At 54.2% G+C, this 21,470-nt stretch overlaps 1 protein-coding gene and 1 pseudogene across 2 annotated transcripts in view; one reads left to right on the plus strand and one right to left on the minus strand.

Annotated features, from left to right (window-relative positions):
* Window positions 1-324: 324 nt before the first annotated feature.
* On the minus strand, window positions 325-1,254 carry LOC309685326 (olfactory receptor 14I1-like; the record flags this gene model as incomplete). The annotated part of the gene is made up of 1 exon (XM_082501107.1): window positions 325-1,254. One exon carries the CDS (start codon window positions 1,252-1,254, stop codon window positions 325-327), a length of 930 nt encoding a protein of 309 aa, XP_082357233.1.
* A 9,634-nt stretch (window positions 1,255-10,888) lies between these two features.
* LOC309685327 (olfactory receptor 14J1-like) overlaps window positions 10,889-21,470 on the plus strand; it is a 38,394-nt pseudogene continuing 27,812 nt past the window's right edge. Inside the window, exon 1 of the transcript in view lies at window positions 10,889-11,805. The product of the transcript in view is annotated as an olfactory receptor 14J1-like (transcript). The remainder of the gene's footprint in view (window positions 11,806-21,470) is intronic.

Raw genomic sequence — 21,470 nt, forward strand, 5'->3', positions numbered from 1 at the left:
CCCAACCGTGTGCTTAACCCCAAACACAGGAAGAACACAAAGAGAACAGACGCTTTAAGACAAATGCTTTCAACATTTGGTAGGGAGTAACTTTGGAGTCCAGGCTTCGGGCACTGCACCCAGGAGATGCCCTTTTATTGCAGAGCTGCCGTTGGACAGTGCTTGTCTAACCCAATACTGTGCAAGGGTCAGACACAACATTATAAAGCCAGAGAAGTAGTATAAACCTACAAAATGGTCTGTAAGTGGCATTATCACAAGGGAAAAATCAATACACCTGGCTTAAGATAAAGTCTGGAAAACATGCAGAGAAGGGGAGAGAGTTTATTGTTGGTGGAACAACGTCCATTGAGCCAGTTTCCATAGGCCATCCTTGAGCTCCTGGTTCCTCATGCTGTAGATGAGGGGATTCACTGCTGGCGGTACCACTGAGTACAGAAATGACACCACCAGTTCCACGTACTGGGAGGAGATGGAGGGGGGCTTCAGATAAGCAAACATTCCAGTGCTGAGAAAGAGGGAGACCACGGCCAGATGAGGGAGGCACGTGGAAAAGGCTTTGTGCCGCCCCTGCTCCGAGGGGATCCTCAGCACTGCCCTCAAGATCTGCGCATAGGAAAAGAGAATGAAAACAAAACACCCAAATGCTAAACAGGCACTAACAACAATAAGGCCAGCCTCCCTCAGGTAAGCATCTGAGCAGGAGAGCTTGAGGATGTGGGGGATTTCACAGAAGAACTGGTCCAGGGCATTGCCCTGGCAGAGGGGCAGTGAAAATGTATTGGCCGTGTGCAGCACAGCATTGAGAAACCCACTGCCCCAGACAGCTGCTGCCATGCGGACACACGCTCTGCTGCCCAGGAGGGTCCCGTAGTGCAGGGGGTGGCAGATGGCAACGTAGCGGTCGTAGGACATGACAGTGAGAAGGGAAAACTCTGCTGAAATGAAAAAGAAAAAGACTTGTGCAGCACATCCTTGGTAGGAGATGACCCTGGTGTTCCAGAGGGAATTGGCCATGGCTTTGGTGAGAGTGGTGGAGATGGAGCCCAGGTCAAAAACAGAGAGGTTGAGGAGGAAGAAGTACATGGGGGTGTGGAGGCGGTGGTCGCAGGCGATGGCGGTGATGATGAGGCCGTTTCCCAGGAGGGCAGCCAGGTAGATGCCCAGGAAGAGCCAGAAGGTCAAGAGCTGCAGCTCCTGTGTGTCTGCGAATGCCAGGAGGAGGAAGTGGGTGATGGAGCTGCTGCTGGGCATTTGCTTCCTCTGGATATCTGTGGGTATATGTTAAGGAGGAAAAGGCAGTACTGAGTCAGACCAGACTTCTCCCAGCAAAGTGTATTGTGTGTCTCTTTGCAGCCCCACATTCAGACTCCCTGTCCAGGAGCACCTCTCTGCAGCTCCCTCACTTGAGCTCTGGGTTTTGCTGGCTGAGGCTGCCACTGGGAGCTGGGACTCTGTAATGGGCTCCTGAGGAGTCCTCCTTGCTGTGTAGCAAGAGGAAACTAGGACCGCAGGGCGATCTCCAATTAAATATACTCGTGATATGTCAAAGAGCTTTTCAGCATTGTTGTCTGAAATTTGCCCAACTGCACAGACAGGGAGAGGGGATTTTGTTTTCTTTATCTTGTTCTGGTTGCACCTGCCACCTTTCAGAGTGGTTTGGGATGGCTGAAATCCCTGACATTTCTAATGCACTCCAGGTGAAGTCTTGTGGGTGCTGAGAGGCAAAGGGACGGTCTCTTAGTGCAGAGAGAGGAGAGCTGTTCTGCCCATCAGCCCTCTTCTCCCCTGCCCTGTGCTGGCAGCTTGCAGCTGGAGGAGGATCCCTCTCAGGTGTTCCCATCAAAAGAAGCAAGACACTGCGGAGAGGAGAGGAATCCAGGTTCAACGGGCAGATATACAGACTCGTTGCCTTTTCTCATCTCTCTCCTCCCAGACTGGGACCAGGAGGGATCATTGCAGCTGCCCACGTACAGCTGCCCAGCAGCATTTCCATGGCCTGAGCACTGAGATGTCTTCTCCACGTGGATCCGAGGGAGCACAGAGAGACTACGGGAGAGCTGTGCCCTTCTGGAGAGCACCCTGCAGCCCTGCAGGACTCCCCAGGGAAATAGTTAATGTTCTGAAGTTGCCTGGAGGAGACCTGGGCGCGTTGCTGCCATAGACACGACTGCGGAGCAGGACCCAAAGGGTCGGCATCTGAACGGGAGCTGAATCTGCCACCCGCAACCCCCACCCCCTGCACTGACTCAGTGTATCCAATGGAGAGGACATGGGCAGCTCAGGCAGGAGGGGCGGCAGTGAGGTGCCACAATGCTCCTGACAAGGGAGGAGGGACATGCAAAGCAGACGGCAATCCGGGGTTCGTCCTTTGCTGGGCTCTGGCTGCTGCAGGGACAATGCGTGCCCGAGACCCCATGGGCTGGAGGGCAGAGCTGTGCCCCGGCTGGGAACGGAGACCAGGCAGGAGCTGCCCAGGGGAAGGTGTCTGTGCTGCAGGGACAGCACGGACGTGCCCACATCCCCCTCGCCAGTGTTTCAGGCAGCAGCTCCCTCTCACTCCCTGCCCGTGTCTCTGCTGCCAGCAGCCGTCTCCTGTCCCCGGCTCAGCTCCCGTCAGTGCTCACAAACCCCGTCCCACTGCTGTGCGCCCACCTCTGCCTGCAAACACCTCCCAGGGACGGGGCGCTGCCCAGGGGCATCTCTGAGTGTGCGAGGACTAAAGACCAGTTCACAGCAAACCTGATGTGGCTGCAAAGGGGAAGGTGCTGCTGAGTTGGTGTGCTGCCCAAGAGGTCCTCTGAACAGTGGCATGAGGTGGAGCTCACCCGTGGTGCACTCTCTTGAGAGCAGAAGCACCATGCCCTGACCTGCTCATCCCTACCTTACTGTGCTGGGGGTCACTCCTTCCACCCACAGCTTCTGCCCACAGCGCCGTGGGAGCTCCCCGGGCAGGCGGAGAGCTGACCCTGGCAGGCGGCAGAGTCGCTGCCCCAGCACACAGCCCCCGGGCTGCAGGAACCCTGCTGGAAAGGACAGCCCTGCCCACCCCTGCCTGCACACCTGTCTTCAAACCCCAGAGCCATCCCTGGGAGAAGGCAGCTGACCTTCACTGTCCCTTTGAAGGTGCAGCAGGGCATCCCTGCTCTGAAGCACAACATCCTTCTCCACACCAGACAAGCCAGGAGAGCTGTCCCGACAGCTCCTATCAGCCATGGCATGTGCCAGGTCCAGGAGACACTGCCAGGAACTCATCCGCATTACCCCACAGCCAGAGACTTACCGTGTGAAAGGCTGTGAAGATCTCTCTCCCAGAGAGCTCTCAGCTATAGGAAAGACGCCCCAGACTGCCCTTATCTCTCTCTCCCTTCTCTTGTCTGCCCTCGCTGCCTGCAGGCAGTGCCCTCAGCCCTGCGGCGTTGTGCAGAGGAGCTGCTCCTGGGCAGAGCTGTCTCTCTGCAGTGCTGCCCGCTTGCCAGGAGCTCCCTCCGGCCCAGCAGCCCGGCCCAGCTCAGCAGCAGAGGACCAGCCCACGGTGGCACCGTCTCTGTCCCCTCTGGGCTCCCTCAGAGATGTCCCTGGGGCTCCAGGGGAACCTGCTGGGAAACCAGCTGAAGTCATGTTCTCTCCCTCAGCTGGGCAGAGACACTTCTTTCCAGCAGTGTCATTTCCCCTGTCAGAGACAGAGTTAGGTCCAAGAATCTCTTCTTCTTGTCCCACTAGGTGACAGCACACCCAGGCAGTGAAAGGCAGGAATTTCATGTTCCTCCTATACCCATGCAAAGCACCGGTGACACAGATGTAGGAAGACAGTTGTAGGAAGCTGATGGAGCAATTCAGAGGGACAGGGCAGCATCTGGGGTCATCATTTTGGAGGCTGCTGGGGCATGCCTTTGGCCAGCTGAAGTGTCAGTAGATGCCCACCTTTAGGACATGAAGCCTGATCCTGCTCATGATGTCCAGGGCAGCCTATAAAGGTATTCCTCTGAGCCAATGGAGCCATTGCCATCAGGGGAGCTGAGTCTCTCTCTCCCATCTCCACCAGCTATCTTTAGCAGACCTCCTTTGGCACCCATGGCCAGTTTCTCACAGACACCCCTACAGTGCCTTACCTCCTTCAGGGCAGCTGCTCCATTGGAAGGTGACCTACACCCTGTGGTGCTACGGGAGGTGCCAGGGCTCTCCAGCACAGCCGCAGGCAGCCAGCAGGGACAGCACAAGACCTGCAGGAACACGATCACCATTCAGAGCAGCCGTGTAACACACCCCAAGAGAACCTCAGGGACATTCAGTGCTTTTGTTGAGGCAGCTGCAGTGAGGCACTGTCCCATCTCCATCCAGTAGATGTAGGCAGTGCTTCTCCCACAGCCTTTAGTCACTCCTTTGATGATGCAATCAAGGAATAGAGAAATGATTTTCCCAGTGTTGTTGGATCACGGGATGTACATCGCCAAGGACATTTTCAAAAGAACCTTCTCCTTCCTGGAGATCAGCTTCCCCTGCACCACAGGCCCTGCAGGGCTGCAGAGACGTCCCAGACAGCAAAGCCCTCTCCTGCCACGGCTGCACAGCCCAGCCCTGCGTCTCTCTGGTCCCGAGGGTTTGCTCTCCTTCGGGTCACCTCATTTCCGCTTTCCATTGCCATCTGCCACCCACCCCTGCATGCTCTGAAGAGAACCTTTGCCTTGCATGGGACCTTGGGCACTTGGTACTGACTTTCTTTGTTACACATCTGAGCTTGGTCCTGGTGCATTGGCTGAGGTCCAGCATATCTGCTCTGATTTATTAATTAGGCAGGACTTGATAGGATGAGGGGGAATGGCTTCACACTGGAAGAAGGTAGATTTAGATTAGTTTTTAGGGAGAAATTTTTCACTTTGAGAGTGGTAAGGCACTGGAACAGGTTGCCCAGAGAAGGTGTAGGAGGTCCTGCCAGCACATCCACCAGCTCCTTCAATACTCTGGGATGAATCCCATCAGGCCCCATGGACTTGTGAACATTCAGCTGATACGGCTGTTCTCTGACGGTTTCTGTCCCACAAATGGAAAGTCTTTGTTTGCACACTCGTGGCCCTCTGACTCAGGGGACCGGGCAGCCCAAGCTCTAGATGGATGATTAACAAGTGAGGCAAAAAAAAGCATTGCACACCGCTGCTTTTTCTTCATCCCTATTAGTCAGATCACCATCTTCAACAACTATCGGTCCAATGTTTTCTTTAGACCCCCTCTTACTATTAACGTACTTAAAAAAGCACTTCTTGTTTTATAGAATGGTTTAGGTTGGAAGGGACCTTGAAGATCATCAAGTTTCAACCCCCCTGCCATAGGCAGGGCCACCTCCCACTAGACCAATTTGCTCAAAGCCCCATCCAGCCTGGCCTTAAACACCTCCAGGGATGGGGCCTCAACAACTTCTCTGGGCAACCTCTGCCAGTGCCTTACCACCCTTAAAGTGAAAAATTCCTTCCTAATATTTAATCTAAATCCACCCTCTTCCAGTTGAAAGCCATTCCCCCTCATCCTATCACTACATGCCGTAGTATAAAGTCCTTCCTCAGCTCCCCTGTAGGCACTCTTTAGGTACTAGAAGGGGCTATAAGGTCTCCCCAGAGCCTTCTTTCCTCCAGGCTGAACAACCCCAACTCTCTTAGCCTGTCCTCATAGGAGAGCTGCTCCAGACCACTGATCATCTTCAGGGCCTCCTCTGGACCTGGTGGTCCATCTGTTGAATCCATGTGTCTCCAGTTTAGAGACCAGGATATTGTGTGGGACAGTGTCAAACACTTTGCACAAGTCCAGGTAGATGACATCAGTTGCTCTTCCCTTGTCCACTGCCGCTGTAACCCTTTCGTAGAAGGCCACCAAATTTGTCAGGAATGACTTGCCCTTGGTGAAGCCATGTTGGCTGTCACCAATCACCTCTTTATTTTCCATCTGCCTTAGCAGAGTTTCCAGGAGGATCTGCTCCATGATCTTGCCAGGCACAGAGGTGAGACTGACTGGCCTGTAGTTCCCTGGGTTTTCATTTTTTTCCTTTCTGAAAATAGGGGTTATTTTTCCCATTTTTCAAGTCAGAGGGAACCTCACCAGATTGCCACGACTTCTCAAATATGAGGGACAGTGGCTTAGCAACTTCATCTGTCAGTTCCCTCAGGACCCGTGGATGTGTCTGATCAGGTCCCATGGACTTGTGCACCTTCAGGTTCCTCAGGTGGTCTCGTACTTGATCTTCACCTACAGTGGGCAGTTCTTCATTTTCCAGCTCCTTGCCTTTGCCTTATGCATCATGGGCAGTGTGGCTGCAGTCTTTGCCAGTGAAGACTGAGGCAAGAAAGTCATTGAGGACCTCAGCTTTGTCTCTGTCCCGGGTGACCAGTTCTTGTGTTTCCTTCCAGAGAGGGCCCACATCTTCCCTAGTCTTTCTTTTCTCGCTGACATACTTAAAGAAGGGTTTTTGTTTGTCTTGTTGTCCCTGGCTAGATTTACCTCTATCTGGGCTTTAGCTTGCCTAACCTGATCCTGGGCTGCTCGAACATTTTCTCTGTATTCCTCCCAGGCTTCCCGCCTCTGTTTCCACCCCCTATAGGCCTCCTTCTTACTTGTGAGCATGTCCAGGAGCTCCTTGTTCATCCATGCAGGCCTCCTGGCTTTTCTGCTTGCCTTCTTCTTTGTAGGGATGCATCACTCCTGAGCTTGGAGGAGGTGAGCCCTGTAATCCTGACCCATAGGCTCTCCATCAGCTCTTTGTGTCTCAAGGCTGTCCGGGGGGGAGGGGGGGGGGTGTCACACGCTCACTCGGAATGGGGATGGCTTTCCTGTAGAGGGCCAGCGCTGCTCCTGCCCAATGCATGTAGCTGTGTGTGAGAGCCTTGGCCCCTCACCTAACTCCACAGGCCTTTATTTGTCCTTCAAGGGAATAACTGCCCCAAATTGGATGAGACAATGTGAGAATGGTCTTGACACATCCATCATTATGGCCACTGGAGATCTAGTAAACCTGGCTGAGGAAAAGACAGAGGGAACCTGAGCTCTCTGGTTCTGTCCTCCTAAAAGTGGGTGAATGGTGGCATTTCGTTTGGCTGAAGATTCCCCACCAGCCTCCAAGACGATGCCCCCAGATGCTGCCCTGTCTCTCAGTGTTGCTGCACTGGAGCTTACAGCCAGCTCCAGGTATCTTGGACTACCCCTGGAATTTCAGGTGTCCCCAGGTCTGTGCATATGACCATGTCCGTCCTGGCCGCCATCTCCACTAATTAGCATGGGAGCTGAGCCAAGGAGCTCCCATGCAGGTGTCTATTGTGGGGCCCCCTGTCATGAGGCCAGAGGATTCCCACCTCCTGTGGGCCTTCTGCCTCCACAAACCACCTTGATCCCACCCTTTCCCTTCCTTTATTCCTTTCCTAGCCATCCCACGGTAAGTCTTGCACAAGCCCTAGGAACCTAAAAGATCATTTACTCCAACCCCTTCATGCCATGGACAGGGACATCTTTCACTAGTTCAGGTTGCTTGGAGTTCCTGACCTTGGACACTTCCAGGAATGGGGCATCGACAATTTCTCTGGGACACCTGTCCCAGTGGCTTGCCACCCTCATCATAAACTATTTCTTCTTTATAGCCAATGTAAATCTACCTTCTTTCAGCTGAAAGCCATTGCCCCTCGTCCTGCTGCTACAGGTCTTGGTAAAAAGTCACGCTCCGTCTTTCTTGGTCTATGACCACTATGTTTTCATCTGCAAACCTTGTGGAGAGTGCCCCGAGATCGCCCAAGATGGGGTTTGGAGGCCTCAAGCACATTACCAGTATGTAGAGGCTGCAGGCTGTGGGCTCACTGGTGTGGAGACTGAGGACAGGACAGGAGAAGCCTGAGAGTGCTTGCAGGATGGTTTCAGAGCTGGTGGAGCTTTTCTTCCTGGTGCAAAACAGCATGAGAAAGAAATAATGTCACAAAGTCCAGACTGGACAAGAGGAGGAAGACATTTCCTTCCAAGGGCAGTGTTGTGCTGTAACACGTCACCCAGAAGGAGTCTGGATGAGCCCAGGGCATTGTGTTTCAAGGAAGAGCCCGGGAGGACAAAGAGAGCAGTCAAGGAAGGCGACAGCAAGGTGGGGCAGTCGGGGGGATGGCTACAGCCTGCAGGGAAAGAGGCACCGGTAAGGCGACACTGTAGGACAGCCTGTGGTGGAGATGACAGGGGGATGTGGCAAAGCTGGAAGCCCCCTGACAGAGCCAACCTCTTCAGATCTCTGGTCATGGCTGCTGTCTCTGCCACTCATGCCCATGGGACCCATCAACACTACAAGCAACTTTCGACTTTGCCTCTGACTTGGAGTCCTTGAGAGGTTTCTGCAGGTTCCTCTCAGGTCTGAGGTTGATGGAGTCAGCACCAAACCCACCAGAGGGGTCATTAAAGTGCTGTGGGCTGGTGCTGTGCTGCTGAGCTGCGCCGGGCTCCTGGGACGGAGGAAGCTCCCGACAAGTGGGCAGAGCCTGCAGAGAGACAGGTCTGCGCAGGAGCAGCTCCTCTGCTCAGCGCAGCAGGGCTGAGGGCAGTGCCAGGGGACCTCAAGGAGACGAGCGAGGCAGAGAGAGAGCTTCACGGTGGTCAGGACTGGGAGGAGGACTGGAGGAGAAATCTTTGCGGCGCTGCACAGGGTGAGTCTGTGGGAGCAGGGCAATGCCGGTGGAGTTGCTGGAGGCATCTCCTAACGCTGGAATAACCCACAGCTTGTGGGGTCTGTACGGTGGGGAGAAGGGGGGGGAGCTCTTGTTGGGAAATGTGAATATGTGTGAATGGGGGTGTGCAGGCAGGGGTGGGCAGGGCTGTCCTTTCCAGCAGGGTCCCTGCACCCCGGGGCTTTGTGCTGGGGCAGGGACTCTGCCGCCTGCCAGGGTCCGCTCTCCGCCTGCCCGGGGAGCTCCCACGGAGCTTCTGTGGGGAGAAGCTCTCTGCTCTCACCCTCTCCTGCTGTTGAGAGGGTGCTGTGTGTGTCAGGGCTCCTCTCAGTTCTACATAACCCCCAGAATATTTCTAAGGGGATGTCTCAAGGAGAAGATCAAAGCAGAGATCAGTATAAGGATAAGGAGCTTTCCTGAGTCTGTCTTTTTATTTTCTGATTGTGGGAAACAGTAGCGGGGGATCAGGAGGAAAGGGTAACTTGAAAAGGAGCTTTCAAGTTTTAACAAGTTACTGAGACTCCTGAACTGCCACTCTGTGTGATCGGTCGGTCTGCCAGGAGCCTGGTAAAATGCCTTCAGCAAATCCTCTCCCTATGGGCAGTGCCAGCATCACCTCTGCTGGACCCATCAGGGTTCTTCTGCCCTTTTTCCACCCGCAAACAGGAAGATGCTCATGAAAACAGCCGTGTTTCTGTAGGGGAATGGTAACTGCACAGAGATTGGGTTGGAGTCTGTGAGTGCTGACAGGGAAAAGGCCTGGCACAGGGAGACAACTCCCAGAAGAAAAATCTCCAGGCAGCAGGGATGTTATCAGGAATGGGAGGAAATTGAAGCCAGAAACACTGTGGGAGGGAGAATTCAGAAAGCTCCATGTGGTCCCCTCCAATGCAGAGCCCTTTCACTGAGGAAGGCCTCTTGTCTCCTCTGCACTCAGCAAAGCCTCTGTCATCAGGGCTCTGGGGTCCAAGGCAGGAACCTCTGTGAAGCCACAGCTCCAGAACAGCCACGGTACATCTCTCTAACTGTGTGCCCCTTTCCCCCTGCAGAGCACAGGGGCTGAGGGCGACTGCCCGGCAATGCTGGTGTCTGGGCGGTGGCGTGCCCGGCTGGGTGAGGGTGAGCTGTCCTGAGCGCCCGGCTGCCTCTCCCCAGCCTCCTGCAGCCAGACCCTCACTGCATTTCTCCTGGTTCCTCCACTTGTCTGTTATTGCTATTGTTACCTTGTTCTGGCTGCCAGGCTCTCTGGGGAGGTGCAGTTTTAGCCACAGAGTTACACAGTAATCTTGTGGGTCCTCTCATGCAGGTGTGTCTGTGGGAAGAAGTGTCCCAGCTTTCCTCGCGCCTTTGGAGCACTGGTCAATGCAGTCTGTGGGGCTGGGATATGAGCTGACGCTTACCGAGATACCATCATTGGGACACTTGGCTTTGTACTCGAAGTGTCCTTCCAGGTTGTCCTTCCATAGCAGCTTTCTTTTATGTTAATACCCCATGGCAGAGGAAAAGCCTCTATGACAGAGGACATGATGTTGGCTGGGTGAAATAAGGCATGAGTGTCCTGGGCTAGAAGTGGGGTGCTGAGACCTTGAGATGGGATGAGACATTCAGCTGTCTGCTCTGGATCCTTTTGCCCTCAGCAAAGCCTGGTGGTTTTTCAAGGGAACGTGGGAGTGTGGTCACCCTCCATCTCAGAAAGGTGCAAGCATGGAAAAACCAGCAACAAGATGGAGGGACAGACCAGCCCTCCTCACTCTGCACAAAGCCACCGGCAATTCTCTTGCCTCGCTGCACTCGCTCTGTTCTTCTGGAGTGCAGCAGAAACTATGATGATTTCTGCCATCCAAGAATACTCTCCACGGGAGATGGGGGGGTGGGGAACTTTAAAAAAAAAAAAAAGTAGAACTCTTAAATTACCTATACCGTTCCCATTCCTCACCAGGGCTGTTCCCTGCCCCTACCACCTTCTGCAGAGTGGGGTAAACTTATCAGGAGCCCATGGGCAGATGCCCTAGTCTTCATCTCCCACTGGGCCAACACCAAAAAGGGCTCCAGCAGCAGAGCTGAAGGAAGGTCTCCTCGTAAAAGAAAAGGGTGTCTGTGTGTGACAGGGGGAGGGTCTGTGGGAAATGGCTTTGATTTTGCTCAGAGAAGTCTCCCCTGACTTGTCGCTGTTATTTCCTCCTTGGAATGTCCCCCATGTCCAGAGGCAGCAAATGTCCAGCAGCAGCTCCATCACCCACTTCCTCCTCCTGGCATTCGCAGACACACGGGAGCTGCAGCTCTTGACCTTCTGGCTCTTCCTGGGCATCTACCTGGCTGCCCTCCTGGGAAACGGCCTCATCATCACCGCCATCGCCTGCGACCACCGCCTCCACACCCCCATGTACTTCTTCCTCCTCAACCTCTCTGTTTTTGACCTGGGCTCCATCTCCACCACTCTCACCAAAGCCATGGCCAATTGTCAGCGGGACACTCGGACAATCTCATTCTCAGGATGTGCTGCACAGGTGTTTTTTTTCTCTTTTTCTGTGCTACAGCAGAGTTTTCCCTTCTCACTGTCACGTCCTACGACCGCTACGTTGCCATCTGCCACCCCCTGCACTACGGGACCCTCCTGGGCAGCAGAGCGTGTGTCCGCATGGCAGCAGCTGTCTGGGGCAGTGGGTTTCTCAATGCTGTGCTGCACACGGCCAATACATTTTCACTGCCCCTCTGCCAGGGCAATGCCCTGGACCAGTTCTTCTGTGAAATCCCCCACATCCTCAAGCTCTCCTGCTCAGATGCCCACCTCACCGAAGCTGACCTTCTAGTGGTTACTGCCTTTTTAGCGTTTGTTTGCTTTGTTTTCATTGTGCTGTCCTATGTGCAGATCTTGAGGGCGGTGCTGAGGATCCCCTCGGAGCAGGGGCGGCACAAAGCCTTTTCGACGTGCCTCGCTCACCTGGCCGTGGTCTCCCTATTTGTCAGCACTGGCATATTTGCCTGCCTAAAGCCCCCTTCTGTGTCCTCCCCAGTTCTAGATCTGGTGGTGGCAGTGCTGTACTCAATCGTTCCTCCAGCAGTGAACCCCCTCATCTACAGCATGAGGAACCAGGACATCATGGATGCCCTGAAGAAACTGATTCTAGCAGTATACTTCAGCAGCAATGAGTTGCCCACCTCTCTTCACCAGTGACTTTATATGTATCTCAGGCATTTTTTTCTTGTGGTCATTGTATCAGTTATAAACCTGTCTGTACACAAATAGTTGCTTTTGTCCCACTTCTTCAGAGGATGAACCCAGCCTGTCTTACCCAGAGACCTGTAATTGAGTCTATCACCACAGTGATAGTGGCTTCCTTTGTGGCATCTCTGCAATAAAAGGGGATTTCACCAGTACCGTGTGTGAAGCTTTGGCTTTTTTTCCCGAAAGTGGAGTGCAGAATACACTCAGGGAGCTGCAGGCTAAAAGGCCTTGGTGATGTGCTTGGGTGCTGAATGGCCTTGCGGGATGAGAGCATGGGGTGTCGTATATGGGAATGAGGACAGGACTGAGCCTTGACCTGTGAGTTCCCAGTGCCGCCGGAGATCCTGAACGGTCAAGAGGCACCTGCTTGGGACTGTCTCACATGTGGAAGGGCTACTAACAGACTCCTGTCCTTCAGGGAAGTATCAGGAGCCATCAGGAGAGCACAAGAAGTCTCCAGAGACACCATGTGCCTTCTGTTGGGTGCACAGTGGATGGAGTTTCACAATAAGGTAAAAGCAAAGGAAGGACAGACCAGTAAGGTCTAATGAGGGCTCTGCAATGTCAGGATAAGCAGCGGGGACACAGCAGGCATGAGGGAGACTGGGGAGTGATTCACCGCCTGCTGGCCCTCCTGTCACCCCTCGGGCTGTCACCCCCGCTCTCCCCTCCTCTCCGCAGCCAGTCAAGGCCACACAGCCTGGGGCAGATGCAGCGGGCTTTGCCCTGGGGCGCCCGGCTGCCCACAACGCGGGGCCAGCCAAGGCAGGGGACATCTTGGGGACGCTGAGCGGACCTTGGGGCAGGGACAGAGAGTTCAGCCAAAGAGACCAACGGCCAACTATGGTTATTGCCATAGACCAATGCACTTCCCAACGGTGGCACACCCACAGCCGCTTGAACTCTGCAGAGGAGGACGAAGGAAGCAGGAATGAACCGTTAGCTTGAGGAGGTTCCCCAGGACCGCATTTCTTGCTCTCTCAATCACCACAGCTGCTGCTGCAACAGCCCTAGCGCATGAAATCCTGCCTTGAATGACGAGGTCTGGCTCTGCTGACTAATATGCTACAGCTTGCAGACGCTTCTGGGCACACTACTGATCTCTCGGCCTTCCTTCCTAGGAAAGATGCTGCAGCCCCTTAAATCAGCTTTGGGGCCCTTTGCTGGAATTCCTTTAGGAGGTCCTGAGCTTCCTTGAACTGGGGAGCCCAGCACCGCACATAGCACTGCAGATGTGGCCTCACCAGTGCTGAGGAGAAGAGAAGGATCACCTCCCTCCACCTGGAGACAACGCTTTTCCTAATGCAGCCCAGGAAGCTGTCGGCCTTTGCCGCAGCGGTGCATTGATTTTGGATGCTTGTGCAATGCCTCACACAACTGTGGCCTGGGCACTCATAGGAAATAGATACCTGATCATTTCCTTATAGTCAGTGTCAGTGTGTGTGCCTTCGGAAACCATGCAAGTGCCGACAAGCAGTCGGATTTGGGTGAGTTACGTGTACGTAGAGTGAACATGAACTACAAATTCACACCCGTGCGAAGGCAGGATTTCAAAAGTTTCAAGCAAAGTCTTAACTGTCACCAATGCTGAGTTTATTTTTTTTAAACTAAGAATAACCTAGAGCTTCATTTCTAGTTGTAGTTTTCCTTAAAACCCATAAATCTCTCCTTCCTTTTCTCTCTTACTTATCTTCTGGGAAGAGAGTGGTGATAAAATTGGGGTGGGATGCAGTTACAGGGACACGGACAGTGGTGCCACTGTAGGTGCCTGGGACCCTCTGCCCAGGCTCCAGCTGCAGCTTCCCAGGGGCTCTGGTCTCCAGCAGCTCCTCGGGGACAGCGGCCAGGCCCAGGCACGTGCTTCAGAGTCAGTATTCTCCCGTAAGATCCATATGAAGAGTTTTCAAGATGTGCAAGAGGAGAGCTATGGACCTTCCCCTCTCTTTGCATTGTCAGGACTCTCTCTCTCAGGCTCTGCATTTAATCTCCCTCACCTTTCACGCATTTCCACCTCTCCGAACTAAACTGACCATGTCTGAAGGCACCTTTCCAGCAGCGCATCTGCACAGAAGCACTTGCGATTGCTCCCTAGGTTTCCCTTCCCTTTCCTCTTACACCACTCAGACACCTCTCCACAATCCCGGTGCTGCTTTGACCTTCAGGCAGTTAAAAGCTCCCCAATCTTTCAGTAGTCTCTTGAATTCTCTGTTTAGAAAACTCTTTAGTTGTGCGTATCTTTCCATTTGTTTTCTGGCAAAAACATTTCTTCCACGGTTATGCCTTGTGGGAGTTAAAGCTCATTGGTGGCCGCTTGTCCGTGGCATACAGTTGAGGAGCGTGTTTTGGTTTAAGGGTAAATCTTATCAGTTTCATTCTGTTCGTTCAGAACTCGGAAGAATCCCTCTTTGCCTTTGTGCCGCCCGGTCTCTAAGGAAAGCAGTGGGCGCTGGTGCAAAGGAGCTGTGACCTCCAGCTGCAGAGTGCGGTGGAGAAGGGTGATGGGAGGCAGAGGGAGGCGAGTCCCAGGGGGCTGAGGAGAGACATGGTGGGGTTGGGGAGGTGTGGAGCCAGGGTGTCCCTGCTGTGTCAGACCTCCGGGGACAGCTGCTCTGACCAGTCCCACCTCGGGGGGGCGGAGCCTCGTAAGCACAGACCCCGCCCCCTCTGCCCTTCCCCCCCCCAATCATGGTACTTCCACTGGGGGAGGGACCAAGCGTGGCCCCGCCCCCTTCTCCTCCTCCCCCCCTCCCCCATTCGGGTGGGGGTCATGGGGTGGGGTATGGGATTGGGGGGGTGGGGGGTAATTTTTGGAGGTGTATTTGGGTGGGGGATGGGTTTTGGGGGTGGGGGATGTACTTGCGGGGGGGTCACGGGTTTCCCTCCACGGGATTTTTTTTGCCCTGTTCCAAGACCCCTCCCCCTGCCCCCATCCTGGGCAGTCTGGAACGGCCAAATCCGTGTCCCGGGGGAGGAGAGGGGAGAGGGGGGGAAGGGCGGGGAGGGGGGAATGTGGGGCTGCTGAGGGGACGGGGGGAGGAAATAGTAAAATAAAGTAAAATAAATAGAATAGGATAGAATAAAATGAAGTATAATAGAAAAAAGTTAAAGTAAAATAAAGAATAAAATAACGTAAAATAAAATAACAAAGAAAAATAAAATACCATAAAATACGGTAAAAAAAATACAATAAAGAAAATAAAATAAAGAACAATAATGAATATAATAAAATAAAATAAAATAAAGAAAAACAATTAATATAATAAAGAAAAAGAAAAAAATAAGTAAAATAAAGTAAAATAAAGTAATGTAAAATAAAATTATACAAGAAAATAAGGTAAAAGAAAATAAAGTACAAGAAAATAAAGGAGAATAAAGTAAAATAATATAAAGTAAAAGAAAATAAAGTCAAATGTAAAATCAAATATAAAGTAAAATAAAGTGATAAAATAAAATAAAATAAAGAAAAATAAAATGAATAGAGCAAAATAAAATAACATAAAATAAAATACCATAAAGGAAAAAACAAAATAAACAAAAGAGATAAAATAATACAATAGGATGAGATACAATAACGCAGGAGCACCCGCCCCACTCGTGGCACTACTTTTATTCTCGGCCACTGCAGTGATTGGGGGGTTTGACAGGATGGACCTTCCAAGGTCCCCTCCCACCCAAACCAGTCTTTGGGTCCATGACTGGAAGTGTCTGAGGTCAGGTTGGATGGGGCTGCAACCAACCCCGTCTACTGGATCCCAAACCACCCAGAAATCCAATCCAAACTGTTCTTTGGGTCCGGTTGGAGGTGTTCAAGGTCAGGTTGGATGGGGCTGGGACCAACCTGGTCTACTGGAAGGTGTCCCAGCCGATGATGGGGAGGTTGGACTGGATGGACCTTCAAAGGTCCCCTTCAACACAAACCGTTCTGTGGGTCTATGACTGGAAGTGTCCAACGTAAGGCTGGATGAGACTGGGACCAACCTTCTCTACTGGTTCCCAAACCTTCCAGCCCAAAAATCCAACTCAACCAACCCAAACCTTCTATGAGTCTGATTGGAGGGGTTCAAGGTCAGATTGGACAGGGCTGGGACCAACCTGGTCTGTTGGAACCCAAACCACCCAAAAATCCAACTCAACCAATGCAAACCATTCTGTGGGTCTGAGTGGATGTATCCAAGGTCCGGTTGGATGGGGCGTTGAGTAACCTGCTCTACTGGAATATGCCCCTGCCGAAGACAGGGGAGGTTGGACGAGATGGACCTTCAAATGTCTCCTCCAAGCCAAACCAATCTGTGTGTCCATGACTGGAAGGTCCGAGGTCAGGTTGGACGGGGCTTGGAGCATCCTGAGCTGCTTGAAGCTCTCCCTGCTAATGGCCACCCCACCAGAGGTTGGCGGTTGCCGTGTCACCACGGTCAGTCAATCAGCGATGAACATGTCACCCTGATGTCACAAGAGGTGCGTGGCACACCCACTCAGGGGGTATAAAAGGGCCCACCGGGTGGTGGGTCCCACACTTTGGAGGAACGTCCATAAGATGACCTCCAACATGGCTGTCGCCACCAAGAACCGACCTGCCAGCGTGAGGCGGACCAAGATGGACTTCTGGGATGGGATGGAGCACACCTTCGCTATGTCCAGCGTCACCGCTGAAGGTACGGCCAACCGCAGCCACCTCTCCGGCAGCCAAGACTCAAGGCCTTGTCACCATTTCGGAGCCAGCCCTGACACTTGGCGTCTGCCACCGCGTCGCGGCTCAAGGGGGAGATGTTTGGGGTGGACCTGAGAGCTGGTGGAGATGGGGCCTGACCTGGTTCTTCTTTGTTTTTTCAGAGCGAACGGCCGTCTGGGATGCAGTGGCTGGCTACATTCAAGACCAACTCCTGCTCCACAAGGTGGTGCAACACCCGCGTCCTCCTCATGCACCATGAGGGGTGGTGGGATCCCCCTGGGGCGTGGCCTGCTCTCACCCTTCAACTCCTCAGAAAACAGGAATCTCACCCCAAAAGTCCCCACTGATGGCCAAACGGGGCCTGTGCAATGTTGGTGTCACTTCTGGTAGGGCTGATCCAGGTCGCTGGAGACCCCCCCGGGATGGCCTCGTCCTGGTTCTGCCCAAACTCCAGTGCTGGTTTTTTCTCCTGAGGAGGGGAAGGACTCAACATCTCCTCCCCAAAGTTCTCCCCACCGCCCAGCTCGTGCCTCCAAACGGTGGGAGAGGGCAGGATCCAGCCTCAAGCACCATCCCTGGATGGGGGAGGTCACCTCCAGATCTTCCCTCTAGCCAGTCCTCACCCTCCCACCCTTCTCGTCCACTTGCAGGGCGTCCGAATTCCCACCCTTGGCTCCTTCGGTACTGTCCTCGAACGCGCCCAGGTCGGAGATGAAACCGTGACTATCCAGAAGCCGGTGTTCCACCTGGCCAGGAACCTTGCTGTTGTCCACAACCTGATGGACAACAAGGACTACCTGCCCGGTAAGATGGCTGACTGCACGGTCATCTTCTCTGAAGCAACTCCAAAGTCCAATAATTGAGTGGTTTTGAGTTTTTTTGGGGCAATGCAATGATTGTGACACACAAGCTGTAGGACACGGGCCACCGGGTGAGCGTCTCCATCCTTCTCCTGTGGTTCTTCCAGGCAACAAGGAGCTGGAGCCCCTCAAGTACTCCAAGGTGGCCGTGGCAGCCGCCGTGTCCCGGCAGAAAGTGGTGGACTGCATCCAAGGCACCACGACCCTCCTCTCGCACTGCCTGGGGAAGGGGGAGAATGTGGCCCTCATCCTGAGGGAGGTGGGGGTGCTCCTCATCGAAGGCACGAAAGTGCACGTGAAATTCTACCGCAGCTTCCTGGAGAGGCTGTCTGGGAAGGAGAACTTGGAGAAGGTTGTCTTCAAGGTAAGCATTTTGGTTTCTCTGTGGTGCGTGCGGTCCCACGGCAGTGTTCTGGCACTGCTTGTGTGGGGTCCCTCAGGACACGTTCAGCCACTCGGTCCAGGTGAGAGTTACGGTCCTGCCAACACTTGCTGCCTCAAGCTCCTCCGACACTTGAGTGCCTCAGCCATGTGGGGGATGTCCCACCGTTTTTGGCCTCTTCCAATGTGGGGTGCTTTAACCACGTGGAGGGATGTCCTGCCATCTTTGGCCTCCTCCAACACTGAGACCCTCAACCACATTGAGGATGTCCTGCTGTCTTTGGCATCCTCCAGTGTGCAGTGCTTCAACCACGTTGAGGATGTCCTGAATCTTTGTGTTCCTCCATTGCAGGTCCCCCATCTGCTGGACATGATTGTGTCCCCAGTGGTACCCGTGGCCTCACTGAGCTTCTCCGGCCGTGTCATCCTCTTTCCCAAGTGAGTACGTTGGCGGCTGTAGCCGCTCTTTGATGCCAACGCCCAAGGTAGCATCTCTTCCTTGTGCCGCTGCGGGTGTCCTGGGGACACCAGGCGGCGACTCTTGATGATGTCCCCAGGCCGCAGTCACTCCCATAAGGCAGCTCTGAGGGGAAAGACAGAGGAATTTGGATGACATTTCTTCCCGTGGTGGCCTGGACTTCTTCGCTGGGCGACTCCATTTCCCAGGCCCGTCCTTGGGGATGGGATGTGGTAGACTTGGGAAGTCAATGGCCTTCATGGCAATGCCAAACTCTGCCTGCGGGCAAGTGGCCGCAGGAAGTGGCAAGTGCTGGTGGTGCCATGGGTCATATGGGTGTCTTCTCCTTCTTTCCAGGTTTGTGATGGAGTGTGTGCCCAAACACCCACCCAGGGCTCTCCTCAAGACCTCGAGACAAGTCCCTGGTGAGGATGTGCAGATGAGAAAAGACAGTTTGCCAGCTCTCCAGCAAGGTGGGAAAGGTAAAGCAGCTCCCAGCTCTTCTCCATGGGACGGGTAACCAACTTCTGCCATGTTGTGGGGAAATGGCCGACGCTGAGCGCCAAAAGGCTCCGACTTGTCCTAAAGCTTCAGGCCAACTCCTGAGGGCCTTTTGTCCTAACGATTTGTTGGTGTCACCAAAAGAGAGCCCCGGGGTGGGATGTGCCCAAGGGTACAGTGGGAGGATGGTGGGCCAAGGCCTTCTCCTCCCCCTCTTCCCCTCAGAAATGACACCTGTCCCCTCCCCGGCACCACCCGGCTCCTCCTTCCTGACCATCATGATGATGATGAAGTCGGAAAACCACATTGGAAATGGTGCTGGTGTTGGGGAGGACACGATGGGGCTGCTAGAGGAGCAGAATGTCCAACCCTCAGACATTTTGGGAAGAGGCCTGAGCACTCCCTGCGTGTCCCTGGGTGGTCTGGCAGCGTCACAGCGACGCTCTTCTGAGGAGGTGTCTTCTTTCTGGTTCCAGTGGGGTTTCCCGGTTTTCCCTTTCCTGCTGCTCCGAGCCCGACTCAAAGCAAAACACCGCAGTTTGGGGAAATCTTGGAGCTGCAGAAGAAGAGGACAAGGTCTCTGGCCAGGTGAGGCTGAAGGCTCAGGGTGGGCGGCCACACGGGGCCATTTTACCCGGAGAGGTGGGAGACGCTCCATCCCTGGAGACATTCCAGGCCAGGTTGGATGGGGCTTTGAGCAACCTGATCTGGTTGAAGACCTCCCTGCTCATGGCAGGGGTGTTGGACTAGATGGACCTTCAAAGGTCCCTTCCCACCCAAACCATTCCATCAGCCTGACTGGAGGTGTTCAAGGTCAGGTTGGATGGGGCTGGAACCAACCTGGTCTACTGGAAGGTGGCCCTGCCGATGACAGCGGGGGGCGTTGGACTAGATGAACCTCTAAATGTCCCTTCCAACCCAAACCATTCCATGATTTTCTGACCCAGCAAGAGCCCGTTCCCCAGCCCTGAACGCTCCTTGGTCATCACCACCCAAGAGTGGTGAAGGCAGCACCTGGAGGGGTGGGATGTGGCTGCTGGGAACACCCCCATTTCACAGGGCTGGATCTTCTCCAGCTCTTCAGGAGAGCCCCAGCGTGGTCTAGGGACAATGGGACAGCTGTGTGTCAGATGAGGGTCCCGGCACAGGGGGTTTCCTCAGCCAACCTGCTGCTGGCTACATGAGGAGGCACGTGGCTCATGGGGAGGGGCAGAAAGCAGCCCCAAACCCATTGTGTCCTCAGGTAGACCTCTCCCTTTGTGTCCTTCCAGGCGGCGGTTGGTGGTCCCAAGGGTCTCCTCCGACACAAACCAACCCATGACCAGCCAACCCAAGGGCAAAGCAATGCCCAAAAGAAAACATAGACGCAGAGCCAAGAGATGGCAGCCAACCCTCAGTCCTATAGAGGAGGAAGAGGAGGAGAAGGAGGAAGAGAAGGAGGAAGAGAAGGAGGAGAAAGAGGAAGAGAAGAAGAACGAGTAGGAGAAGGAGGAGAAAGAGGAAGAGAAGGAGGAAGAGAAGGAGAAGGAGGAAGAGAAGGAGTAGTGGAGAAAATCCTCACCGAACGCACAGTGCTGAAGGCGGTGAAGGCCGAGTCCTCCCATCCTCACGAAGCCTCGGCCTTCATAACGTCTGTAATAGCCGTATTATCGGCAACGAGTTCTGAGGTCAGCCTGCTCAAGGAGCCTGCCTACGGGGCCCTCCAACGGCCACCACCGAGCCGAGGCAGCAAAACCAGCAAAGCTGTCCCTCCATGGAGAGTTCAGAGAAGACTTTAAAGGACAGTCCTGTGAAGAGTCCCTGGAAGGATCCCCTGAAGAGTCCTCCAGAGAGTTCCCTGCTGAGAACCCTCTGTCACCCGCTGCCAAGAACCCTGGCCAGACCCCCGGCTGTCCCCCAGCATCGGCCACCCCGCATGGCCCAACTGTTGGAGGAGCTGCTGAGGAGGCAGTCCCAGGAGGTTTTGACCCGCTCGCTGCTGCCACCAGCCGTTGTCTCCTGCCAGGCTGTGCCTAGATCGGGAGAGGCGGGTGGCAAGCAGGCCAAGCGCCCCGCGCCACACGGCACCCCCAGGACGCAAGAGACCTCCCCGTGGGACAACATCCCACCCAAGAAGAGGAAGATGGTGGTGTGCCAGGTGGAAAAACACTCCAAACCCCTGTGGGAGGGGACGCCGGAGCGGGACGGTGCCACAGTGGGCAGCAGCAGGCAGCACATGGGCAGCAACAAGCGGAGGGCATCTGATGGCAACACCATGGCCACCAAGCGACGCAGAAACCTGGTGGATGCTGTGAGGCAAAGTGCCCCACGCTCCCCCAGCCTCTCTTCATGGGCTGATAGAGAAGGCGTGGAGCACGCATCCCCACCGCATGCGACCCGCACCCACCCACTCCAGCCCCAGCCCCACTCTCCCACATCTCTCTCTCTTTCTTAATTCATTAAAGGTTTGATGTTTGGTTCACAGTGCGTCTGCCTGCGGTCATTCCTGCAGTGGGAGGCGCGGGGGTTAACGCAGCCCGTGCCGCATGTGTACATCTGACCCTCCACCTCTTCACCCCTGTATATGAGGAATCCCCCAAGGTTGTGGATGGAGACTGTCCTGGTTTGAGGTAAAACAACCAATTTTGTTCAGTAACTTCGCTTCTTAGCGGGGCCTCTTCTAACTACTAAAATAACTGCATATTGTGCAGACAGTGTTCAC

This window comes from Vanellus vanellus (assembly GCF_965231255.1).
Source record: "Vanellus vanellus genome assembly, contig: HAP1_SCAFFOLD_59, whole genome shotgun sequence".
Taxonomy (NCBI): domain Eukaryota; kingdom Metazoa; phylum Chordata; class Aves; order Charadriiformes; family Charadriidae; genus Vanellus; species Vanellus vanellus.